The sequence below is a fragment of the Anas acuta genome, chromosome 3 (assembly GCF_963932015.1).
Source record: "Anas acuta chromosome 3, bAnaAcu1.1, whole genome shotgun sequence".
Taxonomy (NCBI): domain Eukaryota; kingdom Metazoa; phylum Chordata; class Aves; order Anseriformes; family Anatidae; genus Anas; species Anas acuta.
In genome coordinates this window covers 19679969-19706138 of record NC_088981.1, presented here as the reverse complement: position 1 = coordinate 19706138, position 26170 = coordinate 19679969, and the positions used below count along the sequence as shown (strand labels likewise).

The window sequence follows — 26170 nt, the reverse complement described above, 5'->3', positions numbered from 1 at the left end:
TTGTTTCTTAAAATTGAAAGACTGATTTAAATTAATTTTTCAAAGTGGTAATGAAAGACTATTTGGCATGAAGCAAATATGGTTGTAGAAGGTTTTCTTTCTTAAAAGAGTATATTTTAGAAAAAAATCTGTGCAACACTGTTGTTAGGTACGTGGGAGGTAAATTCATCAGTAAGTATTGCTGCCACTCCAATTTGCAGCCAGTGAGGAGTATATTCTGTATCTGAGGGCTGGTAATTTCTTTAATGACTTGAAGGCTATGCTGAAGTTGCAGCATTTTAATTTGACTAAGTCTTTGTTAGATGTTATCTTTGTTATCTTAGGTATACACATCCAAATATTGTAGTAAGTTTTGTCACTGGGTGGAATCGTCAGGAAACAACATACCAATATTTTTGTGAGAAAGCATGTTGTTCGAGTGCCAAGTTATTTGATAGTGGTTTTCTTCAGTAAGCATGTATTAATCATGTATTAAAAACAAAAACAAAAAACAAAGCAAACAAGCAAAAAACAAAACAAACAAACAAAAAACCAATGGGGGGAACTAAGGGGTATAATGTATTTGATTAGGAACTTTGTTAACTTGACTTCTGAAGTGTAATCCAATTCCTTGCTTTTGGGGCTATACAAGACTGTCTTTTTCAACTCTGAAAACAAGTGTCTATAAAACCAATTATTTTTCAAGATACTTTTGCAGAATGAGATGTAATTACACATTTCCAAAGTTCCTACCTTTTCTCAAGCTATTCATACTTCTTATGAAATGGACTGGAATTGATAGACAGTCTCTAATGCAAATATAGATGGACAAAATTATTACCTTAAAGAGCGGTGCAGTATAGTGACTGAGAATTCAGAAATCAACTGCTAGCGTGACTTTTAGAATGAAAACGTAAGGCTGACAAGTAATGTTGTTCTGATATGAGGACAATTTAATTTGGGTGACAGAAATGTCCTATACTAAATTACTGGAGAATTCAGTGTTCTCAATAATGAATTGTTGCATTACTTTCTTTTTAATTTAAAAAGATTCTAGAAAACGATATACTGCATTGTAGAAAAATCTCAAAAAGTTACTGTATATACCCAGATGATGTTTGATTGAAAATAGGTCTGTGCTTACTGACTTAAGATCTATAATATCTTAAGATTAATTGGGAGCATAAGTGGAGAAGCTGACAACCTGGAACCTTGACTTCTTAAAATTGCTGACCCAATTACTGCTGAGCCCTTTGCTGACATGTTAATATGTCTCTAAACTGGTAAATCACCACCATTTCCGTGTGTGCTAGAGTTGGTCCATCAGATGAAGGAAGATGTAAGTTTAATTTAAATAATTATTGACCTATTATGACCTTTTCATTTCACATGTACTGCTCCTCTTGAGGTAAGCAATTATATTTTTATAGTGTTGGATGGTAATCAATGTACAGGAGCTATCTTTATTGATTTAAGTAAGGCCTTTGATCTGGTAATCACCAACTATTGCTATCCAGGCTGGCCTTAACTATATTGGATATTATTACAGTTATTTGGTTTTAAAATATGCAGAATTGAGAATTTTATTAAAATATTGCAAGCAAAGTCAATATACTTGGAAAATCCATAAGATTCTATTTGATAATCTTCATTAGAAACTAAAAACAGATTATTTTATACAATACATAATAATTTTTATGTTGTAATAAGTTTGTTCTGCAACTTTTTAAAATGAAGCAGATCACAGAATCGCAGAATGTTAGGGATTTAAAGGGACCTATAAAGATCACCAAGTCCAGTCCCCCAGATGGTCCTTTTATGATCGGTTTACATGATGGAAAAAACTGAATTTCTCTTATTTATTTGCCCCCCACTTTGGACGTTTTGGGGAGGAAGGCATGGTTCCTTGGTGTTTTTTGAAGTCTGTTTTATACTGAGGATTTGGAATTGTAAACTTTGGCCTTCTATATGTGGATGTAGATGAAATTATTCATCTTTGATGATGAGAATTTGTTTTGTGTTTCTATTCTGAGTAGAATCAGTAAAAATTGATCTGAAAGTCTTATTCTGCTTACCTTTTTTTAAACCTATTTGCATATTTTGCACATGCATTTTTTGCAACTTTTTTAGCCAATAGTCATTTCAATGCACTAGATAAGAATACTAATTGAAATAAATTGATCTTTATCATAGTTTGTAAGTGGTACCTGAGGACCTTCCAAAGCACAGTCATACTCACCACTAATTTCTATTATTTATATTTTTATGTAAATATAGTGGTTATTTTATAACCACTCCCATTTTTATTCACTTCTCATATCCTCATGCACCTTCCCTTTTTTTTTTTTTTTTTTTTTATTGTTCCCTGACTTCCTCTTCTCTGGACATATTTGGCTATGCTTTTCCCTCTTCCATTTTAACCAATGACTTACATGTATATGTCTATGGACTTAAACTGTCCTTAGAAGGCTGTGAAATGTATGATTATTTTGATCAGCTCCTCTAATGAGTTCCAGAGCATTTATCCTTCTTGCAGAGGGACTTCAGTCTTGCACTGGTGAGCCTTGAAACCAACAGCAGTTGTTCAGAGAGGTCACTGACATAATGAGAAGGGCACTCTTGAGATATCTTAAACCAATTCCATGGATAGCCATGAAGATTAATATTGGGACCTTACATTTGACCTAATATTCTGTGGAGACTCTGTGTAGTGTGCCAAGCAAGTAGGATGATGTGCTTATGGCAGAGAGTACAGGGAGTACAGAGAATAAAGCGACTGTATTCTGGGTTATTTATTTATTTATTTATTTTAGTAAGTTAAAATATATTGAACCTGGTTCTTGCTTACAGTCAAGACAGTGTGAGTTAATCTGACCAGGTGCATGTCTAAGAAGCTGTGGTGTAATGTCCTTGCTAATCATAGGTAGAAAAAGGCAGCTTTTAATTGATTCTATCTCTGTAGTCATTTTGAAAACTTGCTGTTTGGGACTGTGTTCATGAAGAAGCTGATAATACAGTCAAACTACCAATTAAGTGGGGTAATATTCTTTCCAGTCTTCACATTTTGTGATCTTATTACCTGTAAGACTTTTAAGACTTATTTTGAAATCATTTATTAGTTATTCTTTCTTCTGTCTATTGACAAGGCATTTCATTCTTTCATTTCCCATTTGCTCTATTTGGGGTCTATGTCCCATTATTTGTTTGCAAGTTTAAAATTATTCTTAGTCACCACTCTTATTTTTTTAATGTTTCATATTGCTAATAGTTGCAAGAAAAAAAAAAGACTGAACACTGGGACAGATAACCTTATAGAGGGTAAAATCATGTGCTCTTTTTTTGGAGGAAAAAAACCAAAACCCAACAAAGTTAAATTAATTGGAACTATGATAGCCTGAAACTCATAATGGAAATCTATCTTTTGTCCTGCTACTGTTTTTTTTTTTTTTTTTTTTTTTTCTTCCCCTTCCATGCTCTGAGGAACCTGCAAGAAAGAGATCTCTTTCCTTATCAGAAGAATTTTATTTCCTGCTCGACATCTTCAGTCTGTACTGTTCCATCTTCTATTGGAGTACTCTTTTAGCTTAGGTAGACAATATAAAGGCTTTAAATATTTTTCTCATTGCAATAATTTCATACTAATGTTTCATATAATTGTAAATGTTTTTTAGATCAGATCCTTCTTAAAAAACGATGTATTAAATGGGCAAAGTTTTGATTAGTTTAATCAAATTATGCTAAAATAGACACCAACATGAAACAACACATTATCCTGAACAACCCTAAATCTGATACCCTGCTCCCCATTGTACCCTGTGGTATTTGTCAAGCTAGGTTGCAGGAGGGATTTGTGATTATAGCTGTGTCATCTTCTGATTTCAGTACAGTATTGGGCATATAATAGGTATTTAATTGATGATAAGAAAAACATTTCAAATGAAAACTGTTGAACCAGGTCATAGCTTGGATATATATGCTCTTAGAACTATACTTGCTGATCTGAATTTCTGTCTTCCCACAAAATTTCACCCAGGTCTCATATGGGAACAGTTTATTAGTCATTCCCTAATACACATTGTATATGGCAGGTGGTAGAGTCTTTGTCATTGTGCCCCAAGGCACTCTGCAAGAAGATATCAGGGCAGCCAATTTTATCTGTGTTTATAAAACTAACATTTCTATTTTCTCAGGTCTTCCAGGTAGCAAGAATGTGTTCTGTAATTCTTTTTTTTTTTTTTTTTTTTTTTTCCTGGAGACTCATGGGATATTAATCATATGAAGTTATTTTAGAAGTTTATATTACACTGCAAATATTTTTAAATTGATTGTATAGAATGTACAGGGAAAAGGGGAAGCACAAGCAAAAAAAAAATTTAAAAATCTCTTGGTCCATCAGGTAAATTTTCAGTACAATATATGAGCATTTAGCCACACAAGTCCCATTAATGTTAATGGTCCCAGGCTTTCTTTTATTCATCACAGAACTGATTGCACTTGGTCAGCTCTTTATCAGTTTGAAATATTGACAGTAGGAGGAGGCGTTCCCTTTGCCAGGACTGACTGTTGCAGTGCTCTTTTAACTTAGTCATGCTGCAAATGCATCTTTAAATGGATTTATTTCAGCAGATCCAAAATACATCAACCGGATCATCTTACTCTGGTGCTAGCCCCTTTGCATTGGCTCCAATTTGCAAGAGCATTGATTTTAAACATTGATCATTACTTACAAAGCACTCTATAGTTTTGCGCTATCTTATTTATTAAACTCACTTGTTACCTGTGCTGCTGCCAAAGTCCTATCTTTATCCTGTTAAAAAGTGATTATTGGCTCACTGGGGTCATGATTATGATTTAGATTATAAAACAAGGCTATTCCCTGAAAATATGTTGGCTACAATAACTCCTGTTTTATAAAGTTTCTGCTATGCAATTCCACCATTACTTTAGTAGTCTGTGTGTCCACTTGAAAATTCATTCAGTGCTTTCTGCAAACTATATTGTGCTAATAATTGTTATTGCAGAAGAGATATTTCTTTTTCAACTGTATTCTTGTGGGGTATTTTTTATTTGTATTTCTGGGAAAAAGGCTTTCTGGGGTTATGTCTTCAGATTTCTGAATGTTTTGTAAGGTATCTTTCTCTACTATCTGATAAAATCCGTGCAACACTGTGCAAACAAGTAATAGTAGCATAAAATAGCCCTAGATTAAGCAGGGGGCAACTGTGGAAATACATTGCTGTTTTATTAGTTAATTCAGCAAGTCATTGTTACTTACACTAATGATAATTAGTGCTGTATAGAATGGTATTCTTTGAGAATTCAGAAAGGTACACAATATCTTCTTCAGGGAGAAAATAAAAGAGGAAATCATCTAAATTTGACCCAATACTTCATATGTAAGCTGCTTTGATTAAAATTCTTTGTTCTAACCACACTTAATGTGGACATAATTGGGATTATTGTTATTGTTCTAGGGTAGTTAGAGTTGTAATAACAGGTGGTTAGAGTTGAGTACAACCTCCTATTTCCCTGAATAAAGCAAAAATTGGTTAAAGAGTAAATAGTGTCACATCTTTTGTAAGCCATTTTTTTTCCAGGGTTGGTGTTATTTTATTTTGGTGTGCTATAAAAGCTTTTTGATTTACTAAAAATGAAACTTCCCCAGCAGAGGAGCCAACGGAATGCACTTCCTTCTTCGGTAGAAAGTGTGGTGATTTTACTTGGGTGGGCAGCCGGGTTCCACCACAGCAGCTCTCTCACTCCCCTTCGTCAAAGGGAAAGGGGGAGAAAATACAATGCAAAGGGCTCACTCAGGGGTTGAGATAAGGACGGGGAGATAGCTCAACAATTATTGCAACATTCAAAACAGATTCAGCATAGGGAGATAGTAATAGGCAATAAATCTTGCTAACAAGCTAGAGAAGTGAGGAACAAAAGAAAGAAACCAAAATGCCTTCCCCCCATCTGCCCTCCTTCCCCTGAGCAGCACAGGGGAATGAGGGAATAGGGGTTGTGGTCAGTCTACAGCGCTTTGTCTCTGCCACTCCTTCTTGGTCACTTTCATCCCCCGTGCCATGGGGTCCCTCCCACGGGATGCCCTTCCTGTACTGATTCTGTGTGGGCTTCCCACAGGCAGCTCTTCAAGAACTGCTCCAGATATGGGTCTGTACTACAGGGTCAGACCGTACTATCAGGAGCAAACTGCTTTAGCACAGGTCCCCCATGGATAGCAGCCAGGCCACCTGCTCCTGCATGGGCTCCTCTCCACAGGCTGCAGCTCTGGCCCAGGGCCTGCTCTGGGGGTGCCCTCCACAGGCTGCAGCCTCTGTCAGTGCAGGGCCACCTGCCCTACCGTGGTCTCCTCCACAGGCTGCAGCGTGGAACCCTGCTCCACTGTGGTACTCCATGGGCTGCAGGGGGACAGCCTGCCTCACCATGGTCCTCACCACAGGCTGCAGAGGACTTCTGCTCCATCACTACTGACCTTGGCGTCTGCAAGGCTGTTTCTCACTCTTCTCTGTGAGTGGTTTTTTTTTTTTTTTTTTCCCCCTTTTCTTAAATATGCTCTCACAGAGGTGCGAACAGCATTGCTTATTAGCTCAGCTCTGGTCAGCAGTGGCGCCCTTATCTAACATGGGGAAGCTTCTGGATTCTTCTAACAGAAGCCACCCCCTATAGCCCCCTGCTACCAAAACCTTGCCATGTAAACCCACTACAGTAAGTAGTGAGAATTTTGGTGTAGTGGAGTTTTAGCCCTTAAGGGATTTTATTTTTTACATTTTCAACTCATTCAGTGACTTTCTGCCAAGACAGGGAGGGAGGGGAGAATCCACACAAATTACAATCTTTTTTCCCATCAACCTTCAGAACTGGATGAACAAAATGAAGGCTAGACTGGCAGGTACAGCTATCCCACCTAATACATTTTGAGTCAGAAACAAATTAAGTGAATTGTGAAACAGAGAAGATTCAAGGAGGTGGTGGAGGATAAGCGTATTTGAAAAAGCCTACCACTGGGAAGACCTATTGCATTGTAGAAGGAGAGGAGAATTTTGTTTGGGGATGAAAGTCAACACTTCCGTGGAAGTTTTGGCACTATTCAGAGTCTTCACTTTCTTCACTTCATTTACAATGAATTTACACATTTAATGGTAATATTTTGGAGGTTTTATTCAGTATTTTTAAAACATGAAATGTATTATAACAACATTGCCTCTGCACTTTGGCTTTCAAATACAGGTGTTTCTCCCTCTATTGTTTTCCCATCTTTAGGATTCTTTCATCTTTTTCCTGCTGTTTTATATTTTTCTTTTCCAAATTGTTCCAATTCAGTGATCAGAATATTCTGATTTGACCCACTTACCCCAAACCGATATTTGATCATCAAATTAGCATCATTAATTTACAAAATAAAATAAAATAAAAAGATATTACTATATGAACTTGGTTGTGCTACTGAGCTGTATGTGCTAAGAGGGGGGAAATGAACAGAATGGGAATACTGGGTGAAGGAAAGATGGCATAATTGTTTTTATGCCAGACCTTCTGCCTTTCAAATAGGCAGGGAAGGTCCAGGGAAATGTCAGAAGTGGAAATTAGGGCAGCACAGTACTCCTGCAGATTACAAAGTGACCGCCAACTGCAGCCAGCCCCAGAAATGGCCAACACTCGAGGTTGCTTTGAGATAGAAATGTACAGTTTCTGGCTTTATTAGCCATGAACTGAAATTTTCCTAAGAGCCTCAGTGTATGTACTGGGTGTTATGGGAGGAAATGTGCTAATAGTTCACAAGCAGTCTCTCCCCAGAGCTCTTACTATTGGACAGGGCTGAGATGGGTGCCCGAAGCTTTGGGCTACTCTGTAGTCAGACTTGGTAGTCCGATACTTCCTTTCTACAGCAGCCTGGGATTCAGATTAATCAGGGTCCCTGTGCCCAAAAGCCCCACTGTTAGCTGCTTAAGGCAGCAGCAGTGTTCCTGCACTGGAATAGCTGAGAGTCAAATGCTGTGCATTTGCTTGGCCAGCTTTCCTCTAAGGCTAAGCCCTTTTACACTAGAATGTCTTGCTGCTACAATCACACCATTTCACCCTATTGCTAGCAAAATACAGTTTAGATTTTTTATTTTAATTTAATTTCATTATTATTATAATTATTATTTAGAGTGTTTTTATTTATTTTTTAAATTTTTTTTATTTATTCAGTGTTTTTAACTGCATCTATCTATGAATAAAGTTTAGTAAATAGACTTCTACTGGTAAGGATGAGGCAAGGTTGTTTTTTTTTTTTTCCCACTTCCCTATACACTGCCTTAGCTTCACAAGCAAAACTTCAGGATAATCAGTGAGAGTAAGATAAGTTGGCTGTCTTCAGAATAAAAGAGGAATATAGAGCATCATACTTCTCAGTAATTTTGTATGTCCAATCACCCATTTTTTTAATTTAACGTGTCACAATATTTTAATCATGATTTTCTGTGTTGCAGAAACCCTCTTTTCTTGGGAGAAGGGGAGACAGAAAAAAATCAATGAATTTAACAGCAGCAGAAGAGAGATTTCCTTCATCATTCAGAATTAGTCATGTATTCTGTAATCACTCATGTTTTAAGCAATAATGTGAAAATCAACACACAGGCTGGCTACAGCAAAGTGGTCTTTAATTCAAGAATCTCTTAAAGAATTAAAATTCTGAAAGATGACTTAAGATCAATCAATAACTGCCTGAAAATATCACAATATATTGAGGGTAAATGATATGTTACGTTAAATACATTGTTAAAGGAAGTATTTTCATTATTGTCCTTATTTCTTTGCTTATGTTAATAAAATTGGTTGAATATTAATCTTTACATCTCTCTTTTACGTTAGGAAGACAAAGTTGATAGTGTCTGCCCTAAAGAGTTTACAGTCCAAATGTAAGACAGGATCAATTACAGATGTGTAGAAAGCAATGAAAGGATATGTTATGAAAGTTACTCTTTTAATCCCAGTGCCTCAGCAGTTTAATTTATTCCTTGTTTAGTGTTGCAAATTAACTTACATTGGTCAAACAGAATTATGATAGTATTTAGAAAATGTGCACAATATCAGTTAATTTCCTGTCATTATAAGCTTTTTTATATTGCTCACTTTCTCATTTACCTCAAGTTGAATCTGTGTGTAAATTGTGTCTTTTATTTAAGCCTTCATAGGTTGAGTTATATGCCTGTTTATACTATTGAAATATCTTTATTCATGCTTTTTCCTGGATCACCATTTCTACTGACTATGCCAATGTAGTTCAGAGTAGCTTATTTGGAGATATAGTTTCATCTGAGTATGGAGATATAATTTTATTGGAGTATTGATGAGATGCATGAGAAAATAATGAAATCCTTACCATTTGTGGAAAAACAGTGAAACACCAACAGATTCAATTTTGTGTACCTGCTAGCCTGTTACATTTTCATGTGCATGCTGACACACGGGGAAAATCTCAGCCCCTGGGTAGGAAGAAGACATTACCTCTGAGTTCCACTAGTGCTGGTGTTATTTTGTACCATCTCAGTTGCTCAGGTAGGTGGCTGTGAGAAGGACCGAGCATAAGCCTGGCTGTATCTATCTCCTGCAAAGCATATTTGTCACTACAGTTGTATTACTGGATGTAGTACAAGAGTTTTTTCATGCTCTGAATGTTGCTGTATTACTCTCCTAAAAAAACAGTGGTAGGCAGGACAACTGAGTTGTATTTATCAAAGTGTTTCCTAGTAAAGTGATTATTCAGCTGATAGATAAATGGTATTTTGATACCACACTAGTTTTGTTTTATGCTTCTCTCTTGTATTGTGCTTAACTCTTACACTGAGTACAGCATTTTGATTCTTGGGAATAAGCCAGGCTGCAAATTGATGAAGCAACCTCCACAGCTGGTTTACTCCACTGGGTCATGTTTTCTGTGACATTCTTTACAGAAGCTAGGCAGAGTGGTGAATTCAGTGAATATGACCTAACGTATGATTACAAACAAGAAATCTGCTCTTTGATTATTGGGCCACATACCTATGCTGACACACCATGAAAGCAAAAGGAAATGATAATAGCTGATGCTGAACAACTGCTACAGGTGGTTTTACTTGTAGCAGAACTGCCCTAGTTCTGTTTTCAAAAGCACACCAGGGGCTGTGACATGATAAATTCTTCCTTGGGAAATGTTAGTGACAGTAAGCAGGGGTCATACCTTTGCAAAAGTTATTTCTAAGAGAAAATTGCTAGGTTTCATTGATTCCCATTCCTTCTTTCTGTTTTCTGCATATTTTAGATTGTGGGTAGTTGTTTACTTTTACAGTACCAAACAGAGCTATCATGCTAGCTTCATACTGTTGCCTTTTCTGCCTCTAATCACATAGCCATGTAAAGAGAGCAAGGCCAAGGCTATCTTTCAGGATTATAGTGAACTACATACAGTGCAAAAGAAGATGGACTGAACTTTTCTCTTTCCATTCTGTTCTGATCTGTAAAGGCAGTGGTTTGTTTCACTGAAGCCAAATGTGAGGCATTGAAGCAAGTGTTAGGTGGTGTTTCAGTGCCAGTGGATCATTATTTAGGTATAATTGCCTTTGTAGGTGCTACAAAGTGATTTGATGCTTTCAATGAACATTTTATGTCAAACTCCCTTAAGAACTTTACTTACTTTGCAGACTCTGCAGTTCCTAAGTGCAAAGGCACATGGATAGCATAACAAAACATAGTAGCATATTATTATTTTGTAGTGGTATCTGCTATACTTTTAAGGTGTTTTTTACACTGGTTGGCAAATATTTTGAAGGCAATGAATGAGCCTTCACAGTAACCTAAACTGATGGAGATTAAGGGTGTTCACTGTTAGCTGGTATGTCATGAATGTTCTAGCACAATGCAGATGTGAGAAATGTGAGTTTGTTTATACATAAAATTTGCAGCTTTATTCCATTCAAACTTTCTTTAGACTTAGTTCCTGCAAAATTTTTTAGGATTCTTCTTGTGGAGAAGTCATTATGTCAAGAATAGTCAGAAGAAATACTGCCACAAATATTATGAGGTGAAAATGTAATATATTCATTTCAGTTAGTTCTTCATTATCTAAAATGTCACCATTTGATAATTTTGTTGTAGTTCATTGGTATAGCTTAAAACTTAGCATTAACTTGGATATATTTTACTTTTTTTTTTTTTTTTCTTCTTTCTCCCATTTCTGCTGTGGTTAGTATTTGTTGCTAAGTTTGTAACTTGAAACTGTGCTTTCTGCTGTTTGCTTTGTGGTGTTGTACTTGTTTCTGAAAGTTTTTTCTTTCCTGTCACATTTCTATTTTCATCCTGTAGTATTATTCGAGACACTCTTTAGCTTATTTTAAATTTTGTTGTTGTTTGTTCTATATGTACTCTAATCAATAAGCTTCCTCACTTGCTGCAGGATTTATCCAGTTTCTATGATGCTGTGTGATTGCATTCTGCCTTGGCTAGCACACTGTTGTTTAAATTTTCCATGTTTCAGATCATTACACTGACTTTAATTTTGATGTATTTGCATTTTACTCAGTTCTAGTCATACTCTTTTCCCTTGATCAGTTAAATTACTCTCTGTACAGTGCTACATTTGTACTACTGCTGGAAATACTAACTAAAGGTTTATAATTGAAGTGCTATTTACAACTACTGACCTCCAGCTCATTTCTGATTTCTCTGTGATATTGACCTTTTATAGATTGCACAGTTGTAAATCTTGGAAGCGATTCTTCTTGTCATCATGTTTCTAGTAATTATGATTTGCATTGCATTAACACCTAGAAGCCTCTCCCACCTTACCCTTGTTGCATAAGATGACCTTTTTTATGCACTAATTCACATACAGGTAACAGAAAACAGTCCTTTTTCTAAAAAATTTATTCCGAAACGAAGAGGAATGCTTGTCTCTATTTCTATACTTTTAATATCAGAGTTTGAAGTCAGGAAATTGCTCATAGAAGACTCAGTCTTAGAAACTATTTTCTAACAAAAATCTGAGTCTGTTGACCTTCATTTCAGCCTATGTAAAGGTAAATAAATAAAGATAAGGATTACAGGTATTATTTGAGAGAGATCCCATTTTGAGCAACTTTTGTTGGATGATTATATCAAAGCATTAACTGAAAATTGGGGTGATGATTCTTCTTTGCATATATTTCACTTCAATAAAAGCAACACATAAACCTTTAGCTGATCCTTACCCCAAGCAGTACTTGATTCTTGGAATTTCAGGCTCACAGTTATTTTTTCTACTCTGGTAGCTACACTCTGAAAATAATGCTGTTTGGTTGTATGCTTGTTGTATACCATTGCCATGCACACATAGAAGGCATTTCTGAATTCTGTTCCTAGACTTGCTTAATGAATTTGTTTCAGGGCACTAATTTCTTTAATGATTGTATTGCTTTAAACTTGTTTGTAAACAACTGGATGTTAACTCTAATGGCAGGGGAATGCTAACAGGTAACGGTATCATCTACATCTCAGGTTTCACCCTATCTCTTGTATGTTTTCCTGAGGTCCTCGTTGATTTATTTAGACAAATCTGGGAAGTTAGTGTCCAGTGCCTTTTGTGTGTTGCTAAACTCTCAGATAATTCTTATGTCAGTGTTTTGCAAACCATCATAATTTTATCTATCTGTTCTTTTTTATTTATCTTTTATTTATCTTTTTCATTTATCTTCAATTTTAATTTCCTTGAATACTGTCTTGTGTATTGATAACATGTTGGGAAGCTTCCCCTCTCCCTATCTGTTTTTCATAGAGACTTCTCCTATCCTTGTATTGTGTTCTCTTCCCTGCTTGCTAGGTGCAGTAATCCATATTTTTCATTGTGTCTTCATATGAGAGTATTTTCATGCCATGATCAATCTTGCTCTGAGCAGACTTATGATTTTAAACTTCTTCAGATAAATATAAAATCTTAAATGCATTAAGTATGGTTTGTTTATTTATATATATTTTTTCTGGGGTGTAAAGAACTGGCTGGATAAGTCTGTAATAGTTTGCAGCTATTGATGTGCAGAGTAATATTAATATAGACTAAGAGTCTGCTCTTTAGGGAAGTCTTGTAATGTTCTGCATAATATGTAGTATTCAGAGAAGGTGGGTATATTAGTTTTTCTCAAATTAAGTTAAATGCTTAATGTTTAGGTAATTTTTCTGAGTATATACGGACATTTTGCTAATTTAATATTTATTCAAGTGTATGGAGAACAAATCAGTAATGAAGTTTTCAAATATTACCGAACCTTATGCAAGGGATATTGGCCACCATCCTTCAGGAAGGAAAGTGGAGCTGGGGGAGTTAAATAATGGCTCTTGGATCACATAGCTCAGTTAATGGCTGGGTACAGACTCAAGGTCCCCTGATTTTGAATCTTGTGATTTAACCAGTAGGTATCACACTACACCTGAAAGAAGAAAACATCACTCCATAAGTGAGGGGAGAAAGTGCAACTAATACATCAAATCTTATCAAATGACTTTAAACTTATCTTAGCTTTCTTTTCACCAAGGTTTGCTGTAAATCTTTCTTGCTAGGGAGCAGAAAGACTGGTGTCCTTGCAAAAAGGAGAAGATTGATTTACTGCATTTATATGGAACCAGCAGAGTCTTATGAGTATGTAATAATGAATTAGAATCCTATGGCTTTTACTTCTGTGTAATACTTCAGAAGACCTTAAAGACTAGAATATGTTAGTAGGAGTTCATACAATAGAAACTTATAAACGAATGTGTCTTCTGCACAGAATAACAGCATAAAAAATCTTTTAGTATGTGCGGTATTCTTATTCTTCAAATACTCTAATTGATTGTTCATTGGGCTCAGTCAGCCAAAAGTGGAGAGAAACTTTGTACAGACATCATTAGTTTTTCTCCATTTAAAGATTAATCATGAAGAGCTCTGGCTCTTTAATTCTGTAATTTGTATATTTAATGGGCTGCTGCAGAATCTATGACAGTAATTAGCATAGCCTGAAAACTCATTAATACGCAACAACATGATTAATGCAGCATTAATGCAAACATGACTGAAGTTATTTGGGTTATGTAGTAAGAAGATTAAAGCTAAAATGTCCTGTTTGTTTTACCAGTAGTGGGTATAATGGGGTAGCAAGCAAAATAAGAAAAAACAGGTATCAAATTAGTCCTTTTACTGTAAAAGAGATGCTCATTTCTCTTCAAGAGAATTTAGAGTTTTGCCTGATAGTTGGTTTCCACAAGAAGTGCCACATATTTCTCTCTTTCATTCATCATATTCCGTATTTATACTTGTACAACCTTTCAGTTTGACTTAGCTTTTTGGCAATCTGAGGCATGAAGAGTATATATAAAAGAATATGTTTTCAAATTGTGTCATTCTTCAACTTTTGCAAAATGTTGGTTTTCTTTGGAAAGAATTTTAAAAACAATCAATTTCTAGCTTTTGTTTTTACTATCATCACAAAAGAAAAGGGGCTGCTGGACACACTGTTATAGTTTGATAAAACAGATTTTTTTGTGTGTGTGTTTGCATGTAACTATATGTGTGTGTGTATGCATATGTCTGTATGTGTATGACTTCTAAGTACGTATTTTAAATTTCTACTAAGAAAAACAAAGCAACTTAGAAATGGACAGCATTTACTTGACTGATAAAATTAGTAAATCAGTTTAATATTTGTGATGATGAACTTCAAAAATATTTTCAAATACATTAAGATAATGGTAAAATATGGAGCCTCTTCCTGTACTCAGCACGACAAAAGATCGACAGATTTGGAAAATTACTTTCCACCTTTTCTGAATAGAATACAGAAACCTATAGGCCATCATATATTCTGGTAAACTCCCTACATTCAGCAGAGGTTTTTCATGATCATGTCTAGGAATGTGTCTGCTGAGCTCTTTCATCTCCTCCAGTTCTCTTGTCTGTTATGTGAAAATAGGTTTTCCATTTTTGTAAGGCCATTTTTTTTGAAAGATGTATTTTCTGATGCAAATATATTTTATTTTTTTAATGTATTTTAGCTAGGGTAATATGTATCATGCAGAATCTCTCTCACAAAGAATGAATAATGACTAAATGTTAATTCAATGGAAGTGTATAGTAGCATAAAAGGTGGTATGGTTTCATGAAATATGCGCTGAAACCAAAAACGAACAATTTATTGAACTAATTTCCAGTTAGCTGAGCATTTTACTCATCTATCTCCCCTCCAGTTAAAAAGGAATTGTTTTACAAGTTACAATTACAGATTGTTAGTATATGATGTTCTAATGTGGGAGATCACAGAATTGAAGGAGTTGGAAGGGACCTCGAAAGATCATTGGGTCCAACTGCTCTGCCAAAGCAGGTTCCTTAAAGCAGGCTGCCCAGGTAGGCGTCCAGGTGGGCCTTAAATATCTCCAGAGAAGGAGACTCCACAACCTCCCTGGCAGCCAGTTCTAGTGCTCTGTCACCCTCACCATGAAGAAGTTCTTTTGCATGTTCGTGCAGAACTTCCTGTGCTCTATCTTGTGACCATTACTCCTTGTCCTGTCCCCATAAACCACTGAAAAGAGGTTGGCAAAATCCCTCTGTAAAATTTCTGAATTCTGCAAAAGGTGACAAATGAAGTTAGAAGAATTTGCTTCATGTGAATGAAAATGAAGATTTCTGACTCATCAAAACTTTATAAGAAACAATGGCAGTTTTATAGGTGGGAATTAAGGTTTTGTAAGCCACCTCTTCATTATTCAAAGGAGAAAGAAAGCTTATAACGCTATAATGTATATTATATATAATATATATTTTGTTTATATATATAATATACATTATATATATATAATGCTATAATGTATATAATTTAAAAACTTCAAGAACTACTGCAACTTTACTGTTATGAACAATATAATTTTTTTTTTCTAACAATCAGTATTATAAAATATTGATGTTTTTATGGAAACTCAATTATGTCCTTTGCAGATGTTCTTCTGAATTAGGTGTAAGGAAGCATCCTTTGGTCTTCAGAAATGTCTTTTGGAAGATTGACAAAAATACTGGCATCTTGTTAAATTAGCTGTATTTTCCAGTGTGGAATTATAGGCCAGCCATCAGTCAGCCCCTACAGCAGGTGCTGATACTGATGGAACCCCAAAGAACAGCAGTAGTGATTTCTGAGCCAGGCAAAGCTATGCTCCCTCTCTTTTCCTTATGTATGGATACTGTTTATTTATTTTATTTTTATTATTTAATTTGCTTGGTGTTAGTTGCACACAATTGATCTTGCAGGCATTTTAATAGCATGACTGATTTTCATTTTCTAAGAGAGAATGATTCATGTGTGTGAGAAGGCACTTCTTTGTTGTGAGGGTGACAGAGCACTGGAATGAGTTGCCCAGAGTGGTTGTGGAGTCTCCTTCTCTGGAGATATTCAAAACCTTCCTGGATGCCATCCTGTGCAATATGCTCTACATGATCCTGCTCGGCAGGGGTGTTGGAGTAGATGATTTTCAGAGGTCCTTTCCAACATCAACCATTCTGTGATGTGTGCATGATACTGTATTACATAAAAACGTTTATATGATTAAGAAACAGGGTCAAAGAATATTTTTTATGGGTATAGATAATAACAAGCATGATCTACTATGAATGTGCATCAGAATTATATATATAAATTTATATATATATTTGTAATAGATGTTGTCTATAAGAAAAAAAAAATCATCATTTGCAATTTTCTGCCTGGCAAAAATGGTTAAATGTGTGTGAAAAGACCAAGTAGTATGATAGTTCAGTAAATGCCAATAGACTACACTGTTCTGTAAAAAGAATTTTACACAGAAATGTCATGGAAGTGTATAGTTTATGAATGAAGTAGTGTTACTGGAAAATTTCTGGATATAGTAGAGATGTGTTTTTTTTTTCCTCCTCTCACTAGCCCTTTCACCACTTTCTTCCAAGTCACCCAACAACTGCATGATTTTACAAGACAATATTTTCTTTTTACCATGAAAGAGCGCTAGAAATTTTGCTCCTTTTTCCACCTATCCCTTGCTGAAATGGAAAAAGAGAAAGGAATCACACTCTATCAGGATGAATTTGATTGGGAATTTGAGAAACATTTGCTTCCACTCTCTTCTGGAGATGTCGATTGTGACATGACTGTGGGATGAGAAAAAGGGATAAGAAGTCTGTGTAAAGTGGTGAGAGAGAGATATGGTAATAAATAGACCAAGTAGATAAATAAAAATTTAGCATGAAGATGATACATTTAGAATCATTTTAATACAATGTTACATGCTGTATTTTGATCTTGTCAGATAAATAAATGGCTCTGGAAGGAGATGTCTTTGCGTTAATGTTAACTCCAGGGACTTAGCAGACTCTTTATAGAGTCGGATTTTTAGCAGCTCCTGGTTATTTTGTTATCTGTTCAATAAAGGGGTGGATCTTAAATTTTGCTAAATACTTCTGTGCTGATCATCTGCCTAATTGCATTTGGCATCTATAGTCAGATTTACCTTACCATTGCTGTTCAAAATTGTTATTTATTTATTAGAATATACATGGATTGTGAGACAAACTGTAATGTAATTCAGAAAATATATGGACTATATTACCCAGTATTCACTAAAGGCATTATTCCGGTGTTTCTTTAAGTGTAGAATGTATGTTCCATGTTATACTTTTGAAGTTGAGACAAAAAGGTAGATGTTTCTATTGCTGCCTTTTTGTTTACCTATGCAAAAAAAAAAAAAATAAATAAAAATTAGTTGAGTAAAAGCACAGATCCACCATACACTGTCTGGTTTTGTACATTAGAAAAATTCTGCCACAATGGGCCTATGGTTTTGTAGTTTTCTGATTTGTTTCTGTCAGATGATTTTCTAGGATCTTAAAAAGAAAGTCATTATAGTCATAAAAGGCTGGTGGCTATCCAAAACTTGTTTATTCATAGTTGTGCTTTTAAAAATGGGATACATCATTTATAAGTTCTTTCATTAATATGTCTTTAGGTTGTTACTGAGAAAGTTTATACTGTGGACAGCAATATGTATGAGCTGTTTAATTAGCTTGTTTTTCTTTTTTATTTTTTTGGGGGTATTTTATTTGTAGGAAAAAAAATAATTGTTTTATTGTATGCCATTTGAATGACATTTCATGTGCTGAGGCAACATTTTATCAGGAGCCAAATGCAGACTATTCATAACGATCTGGAAAGTTCTTAATTAAGCATTGTTCATCAATTATTCCTTGGGATGTTCCCAATTTTTATTAAAGCTTGTTCTTTTACAGGTGTTATTTGTTCACGTAGGTGCCATCGTGTATAAATATACAGAGAGATATATGTATCTTGGAACCAAAAAAACTTGATTCTTAGAAACACTTCAGTTTAGTAACCTCATTTCTTCTTTACTGATAGAAATGTTAGGGTGTATATTGAAATCAACATGTAAAATTTCCTGTTCTTATATTTTTTCCTGTTCTTATATTTATTATATTTTCTTAAGAAAGCATGAATATCCTTATTTTATTTTTTTTTAACCAATGAGTACGAGCTCTGAAATCATTGAAGTTCTCTCAAAGACTGACTCAGTGTGGTTTATGAGAATTTCTTCTACAATGACTAACAGAGGTTTTAGGTAGACAAAACTTCCACACCAAGCTTTTCGTTTACCATTTTACTGCTGGTTTTAAGTCAACTTTTTGTTTGTAATTACACTGTCATAACACATAAAAATCATCTTTGGTATTAACTGTCTGTTTGCTTTTTCTAACCAGGTATTAAAGTGAAATTTAAAACCCAGGAACCTGATGGTTTAATTTTTTTCTCTGCATCACCTGGGAATCAAGAGGAATATATTGCACTTCAACTGAGGAGTGGGCGTCCTTACTTTCTCTTTGATCCACAGGTACACCAAAAAAACAAGATTCTTTACTTACTTACCTATTTATTTATTTAAAACAGTTCAAGTTAACTGGCTCTTCAGAGCCCTTAGTTAACTGGAGATTTTGGTGATTTTTCCTCTTTTTGGTCAGTACCATCAAACACCACTACAACTTAAAGTAGCAATATATCGAACAGCTAGAAAGAATTAGTTTTTGAATTTGTAAATAAAGGTTTTATATTTTTTAGTCATTCATTCCTAAGCCTCCTATCTCGAGACTGTCTTTCCCTACTGACATCTTATTGCTATCAATGTGATGGAAGTAGTCTCTGACTTCCAGCAATTATGACTAGAGCAAAGACAAAAGAAATCAGGGAAATATCAAATAAAATCTACAAAAATTAAAAATAAGATCACATTCCTTACATTTCTATTTGGGTATTTTCTGTTTTCTGTGCACTACAAAAGTGGGTCTTCTCATGAATAATTACAAAGTTGGTTATATTTCTTTAGTGGGTTTACGTGGCAAGGTTTTGGTAGCAGGGGGCCATAGGGATGGTTTCTGTGAGAAGGATCTAGAAGCTGCCCCATGTTTGATAAGGGCCTCACTGTTTTCCAGAGCTGAGCCAATAAGCGATGTTGTTTTGCGCCTCTGTGAGAGCATATTTAAGACAGGGAAAAAAATGCTGCGCCACACAGCAGCTGGGAGAGTGAGAGGAGTGAGGAACAGCCTTGCAGGTGCCAAGGTCAGTAAAGAAATAGGGGGAGAGGTGCTCCAGGCGCCAGAGCAGAAGTCCCCTGTGGCCTGTGGTGAGGACCATGGTGAGGCAGGATGTCCCCCTGCAGCCCATGAAGTACCACGGTGGAGCAGGGTTCCACGCTGCAGCCCGTGGAGGAGACCACAGTGGAGCAGGTGGCCCTGCACCGACGGAGGCTGCCGCCTGTGGAAGACCCCTGCCGGAGCAGACTCCGGGCTGGACCTGTAGCCTGTGGAGAGAAGGAGCCCACACAGGAGCAGGTGACCTGGCAGGAGCTGCTGCCCGTGGAGGAGCCAGGTTGGAGCAGTTTTCTCCTGGGATGGACCCCGTGGTACGGACCCATATCTGGAGCAGTTCTGGAAGAGCTGCTGCCTGTGGGAAGCCCATGCCGGATCAGTTCATCAAGGACTATATCCCGTGGGTGGGACCCCACAGCACAGGGGACGAGAGTGACTGAGAAGGAGCGGCAGAGAAGTGCTGTAGACTGACCATAACCCCCCTTCCCCTGTTCCCCTGCGCCGCTCAGGGGGAGGAGGTGGAAGAGGGTGGATGTGGGGGGAAGGTGCTTTTGGTTTCTTTCCTTTGTTTCTCACTTCTCTAGCTTGTTAGTAATGAGCAATAAATCTTACTATCTCCTTATGCCTAGTCTGTTTCGCCTGTTACAATAATTACCGCGTGATTTTCTCGTCCTTATCTCAACCTTTGAGCCCTTTTCACATATTTTCCCCCCATTCCTCTTTGAAGAGGGGGAGTGAGAGAGCGGCTGTGGTGGAGCTTGGCTGCCCACTTGAGCGGAACCACGACAATTTCATAAATGCAATGTGAGCATTTTCTAATTTCTAATTTTCTAATCAGATTTTCTAATGATACTGACAATTTGGTATCATATGTATCCATTTACATGCAACATTTCTGTAGAGTTACAGCTGCTCCAGTGTTGCTGGAGGGCTGGGTCACTTTATCAGCCACATCTTCAGTTGTGCCTAATTATGTGGTTGGCATTGTGTCTATTGCTCCAGGAGTTGAATAGAAATGTGTAACAGTATAAAAAGGTGTGGATTTAGAGATGTTACAATCCATTTTGCTTCCTGAGCTCTGACATGGAACAGGCACTGGTGCTCCATGAACATGCAGAAGTGGTGTGCAGCAATGAACCTTTTATTCAGAAATGGACGATCTGTAGAGGAGGCATGGTGCTGCCCGAAGGCTAGTGTGAGATGGATGTCATGACAGGGAGCCAATGGATTGTAGAGGGCCTAAAACTAAATATGTATTCATCTTTGATATTTTTAAGCATGTCTTTTCTAGTGGCTATAGTATTCTTAAGAATGAATGAAAGACAGAACTAAAACTATTGAGCAATGGCTTTATGCACACTACTCGGTTCTGGTTTGAGAGTGATGATCAGATCTGAATTTTTAGTTTCTTATGTCCATCCATCTTCTAGAGCATATCTCCTTTTTTTCCTGTTCTCCTTTCTATGGGACTGCCTTCTGTCTTGCTGCTTTACTCTTCTTCCTACTCATTGGGAAGGATCGACTGATGGTGCCATGGTCTCCAGTTCTGGGAGTGGAGCAGTGGAGCAAGGGGTGGAGAAGCACCTGGGGCTGCCTTTTTTTTTTTTTTTTTTTTTTTCCCCACAGAGGAGCTTAGAATAGGGTCTGAATTTTGTCCGGTGCTTTCTGCTCTCATTTGTAATTTCTCTGAAAACGTTTTTTCATAAAACTGGTTCTTTGGGCCAATGCTCTCTTCCCTTCTCTGACAGTGCTGGGTTTCAGCATTTCTGACACCAATTCAAGCAGCTTCTGTGGTTTGCTGAGCTCAGCTGGTAGCTGATTTGTCACTCGAGACAAGCTGCTTCCCAGAGCTTCCCCTTATTACATAAGGAGGAATCACTGCTAATGCCTCCACTGCTTCCAGATTTGTTTTTGTACCATCCTTTTGGGGAACAGTTAAAACATGTATTCTTCATGGACATGAGACAGAGATGTCTTTGAACGTTTTCCTTTGAAACAGATGAAAAGACAGAGGTAGGGCGCTCATTTCCAAGGTCTTATCAAAAGGACTGTAGAAGTCAGTCTTCTGCTGACATATTTGTACTGGAGTTTTAGTACTGTAATTTTGTCATGTATTAATGTGTTAGTGTCCAAAGGTTTCTTTTTGGATTAGGATTGAATTATAGTTGGTGTTGTAGGAGCACAAATACATCAAACTTTATTCTCATGCGTTTAGGTCCCATAATGGTTGCTTTACAGCCTTCTGGAAATGACAGTTCTAATTAGCAATGTGGGGTCTTTCCACAGTGCATGAACTAGTCTGGTCTCTAACAGTTCCAGGAAGATCTGAAATAAGGAGTTCTTTCTCCTCATTTGCCATGTAACTAGTGGCAAATACTGAGAAAAGACAAGGAATTTCTATGCTCGAAGATTCAGACTAGTTTCACAAAAGGCATTTAAACACCTAAATCTTGGTAATTTCATAACTTTATTCCTCAATTCTTTAGCCTCTACTTGGATTTATAGTTACAAACCTAGATATAGCCATGAAAGACCTTTTCCTTATAGTTATGGTAGTTCATATATACTGAAGAGAAGAATACATAAAGGTCCCTGGCTTTCTTGTGCTTAATTCTCCCTCTCCACTGAATCTGTGAAATGTTCAGGAAGAATGCTATGAGTGCTTTGTTCAAAGATACTAGTGCATTCCTGTTGCTACTGAACACATCATGGTGTAGTCTTTTCTGTGACTTTACACCTTGTGGTGATCCTCCGGCCAGTTAATGCAACCAAGGTTTTCTCTGTCATTGAAAACTAATGGGCTCCCAGGTAGCAGTGAAAATTCTTGTTCATGTTTTGTATTATTAAACCTAATTCTGTTTCAGTGTGCCAGCCCTTAACATTCCTGTTGCAAGGGTATTCAAATTTTTCTAAGTATTAATGAAGCCTTCCAAGTTTGTGTCCTTGGCAAGTTTCATGGGATAACCCTGCTTTTTGAGCTTCAACTCTCTAGGAAATAATAGTGATTGAACCTTGTGAATATTATTAAATAACCTTCCTCCAACTCAGTTGTTCCTTTCTCAATGTAACTGACTGTTGTCATCTCTTCTGCCATCTTTCTGTCCATGCAACAAAATTCTGTAGTTTCTTGAATGTAAGTAACTGCTTACTATTATTTGCTATTCCTATCCTATAATGTCAGATATCACGTTCTATAGCAATTTTCATTCCTTCATTTGTGTATTGCTGTTTGCATCTGAATGCAAATATTTTAATTGCTTCTTATTGATATCATAAGGCTTCCTAACCAGGTTATATGCATCATTTTCTCTAATTACAGTCATGACATATACAATAAACATTTATGGCCCTACCTTTGTACACTTCTATTAATAAGTGCAAACATTCTTTTGATGACATCCATGTCTGTGGCTTTTTATCTATAGCAACTTGGTGTAATATTCTGTACTCCATTACAGCTGTGTCCTGTCACAGGTTAATTATCTTTACCCCTAGTCCCTTTCAGCATTCTTGTATATATCCGCTCATGATAAGCAGTACATTCTCTCTTCACTGTATGTGCTCTGGAGATAGTCCTGCCAACTCTTAGTGGGGAACTTTCAGAAACATAACTTGTTCTTCTCTAAGTGTGAATTTCAAGTATTTGTCCTGTCCATTCATACTTCTCTAAACTTTATGTACATTATCATTCATCTAGTCTGACCATCTATTTTGTCTTCCTTTTATGTTGTCTGTCTGCTCTCCTCCTTTCTTATTCCTTTGTTGTCATTCTTTGCTGGCCTCTACTCATTCTTCAGGAGGCATGAGTTTCTTTTCTAACTGATCCCTTCCTTGGTCTTGTCTGCATAGTTACATTGTTCCACAGGCCTTCCTCTGAGCTTGGTGCTTCTGCAAACCTTCAGCTGTCTGTGAGTTTCTTCTCATCGTAATTTCTTTAAACCTACCACTGAAGCTGCAGGTAATTTGTTCACTTTTTTTTTTTTTCTTCCCCAGGGAAGCACTGAATATGTTATACAAAGTGAAATCACTAACAGTGGAAATTTAATGCTAATCTGAAATACATTTTTCCTAGTGACTTAGGACAGTCTTCTGAAGAGAGTGTGTCAGGATTCCTCTCCTAGTAATGGAGGGAATTCAATCCAGATCTTCTTTTAGAAGATGATCTATTTACTAAACTTGCCAGCAAAAAGAGGAATACGAGTTTCTTTTATTTCATGTGCAAAGTAGTAGATGGAGTCTGAGGGTGACCTGTTATTCCAAGAAAAAAAGGAAGATTGAATCCTAGCTATAAATCCTAATGGTGCCTTGCGGCTTGGCACTGGCAAAACTTCAGTACTCATTTATCTTCTCTCTGGTAGGAATTTGACAATTGCAAAAAATCCCATTGGTGGAATTGTATTTACATTATGACTTTGCTACCTATTTTTGAGAATCCATATTTGTGATCTCCGTACATATGTTCATGAATGTAAACATCTGCATGAAGAGCCACAGAGATTCCATTTTATTTATATACTACTGAATGCTTCTAAAAATTAAGATTTACTGTATGGCTCAGCAAAATACTCCAGATTTGGTTCCCTATGTGTGTCAAAATGCATAACAAGCCATTTCACAACAGGATATTTGAATATAATCACAAAGTCACTCAGGTGGTTCTCAGTAAAATGTCATACAGAGATCTTCAATGCAGTGCATTCTGAATCCTGAACACAGTCTTTTTTTCTTCCTTTTTTTTTCTTCCTGAGATTAAGCACAGGTTAGCACATATGGTTGTGTGGTCCCAGATTGAAATGATCACAAATAAATGTAGTATCTAATGTATAAAACTATTAATGCTCTAGACTGTTGCCAAACATAATATGAAGAACCACTTATTCAGGCACCTGATCTTTAGAATGCAGCATCGTTTGTAACAATTTTAACGCTAACTAAGTACACTTTGATGAGACAGCATTTAATAAAATGCTCATTAATTTCATCATTAGCAAGGGTATGCTAAGAAGTAAGCCAGTTTCTTATGTCACGCCCAATTAGCATCCCATGCTAGTAATCCCATTAGTATTGTTGAATTCACTAATGGAAAAACTAATGGGCATGCTACCAGGGCACATTAATTGGGCATGACACCAGTTCTGGTTTTAATTATTAAACTACGATAATGAAATGTGTGTTTGTAAAATATTAAAATGTTGAAATAGAAGAGAAGACAATAAAAAATAGTACATGAAAGAGTGCTTATTAGAATGTAAGGATATATAACTTTGTATTATTATCATGGGATGGAGGACTGCTGTACAAACTGTCTCAATACCAAGACATTGGCTGAATGGAGTGGGAAACATGCTATTTCCCATGCTGTTCATAGGAAATATTTTTTTCTGTAATTATGTACATATGTACATATCGTATGTATTTTCATATATAGAATACATGGTGAGTTCACAATTAAAAATGTACCATAAATATATACAGTATTTATAAATGTATATGATGACAAGAAATTTTTCTTAGATGCACATCACTCAAGGGCACAATACTGTATTTCAACAATGCCTTCAAAGTATTAATACAATCAGTGATTATTTTATTAATGGGTTTTCTTCATGTGCATAACTCTAAAGTCCTTTTGCCAGAAAGAGTACTAGATGATCTGAAAATGAACAAACGAACAAACAAACAAACAACAACAACAACAAAAAAGAGCTGTTTAATTTGGAAAAAAATTGGAAAATTTTAGAAATTGTTCTTGTATTTATTTCATGGCTTGACTAGCTTAACAAAGATTGCAAGTCTTTAATATCATATAGTGTCTGTGCAACATAATGTTTTTCTTTTTACTCATCAACTGGTACATAGAACAATTTTATTTTGTGAATAGTTACCATGTGGTTAAAGTACGTTATAAAGTTCTGAGACAATATTACTGGGATTACTGTGAAGATTGAACACATTTTGGATGTGAATCCCAGGAAAATTCTTGAAATAAAATAAATTCAAATAATGCTTAAAAAATGTGCATTTGGATGGTTTACAGCCTTGAGATTTGGTTTGACATCTGCAGAGGTTATTTAACTTGTAGTCAGGAATTCAGAAAAGATTTTTCTGTGTTTTGTCATGGTCATCTCTATATTCATCGACTCATGTCATTATATATATATATATATATTTGTTTTAATAAAACCAGGAAAAAAATTTAAACCACTTTTACAGTCTGTACTTGTACAAGCTTGTACTGTAAAAGCATCCTCATTAATTACCTTCTAGATTTTTTTTCTGAATCTCATGGTATGACCTTTTTCTTCATAAATGTACTTTACCCTCTCACCTAAAACTTCAGTTCCTTTTGATACCAGGTTAACAGGGAAATGACCCACTTCTTCAAGCATCCCCACAAATGTTCCTCTATTTTGAGTCACTTCCAATAGACAGGCTCTGCAATCAACAATCCTAATGTGAAGGTGCTTTCTCTGAACTGAACAGTACATTGAATCATATCCATCAAACTTTACAACTATAGCAATCCATGAAGAAGTTAAATAG

General features: G+C 36.1%; 1 protein-coding gene across 1 annotated transcript in view; it reads left to right on the top strand.

Annotated features, from left to right (window-relative positions):
* USH2A (usherin) overlaps nucleotides 1-26170 on the top strand; it is a 404558-nt gene that overhangs the window by 135970 nt on the left and 242418 nt on the right. Inside the window, exon 22 of the mRNA XM_068675985.1 lies at nucleotides 18746-18876. Coding sequence (XP_068532086.1) covers nucleotides 18746-18876 — 131 coding nt within the window. The remainder of the gene's footprint in view (nucleotides 1-18745; nucleotides 18877-26170) is intronic.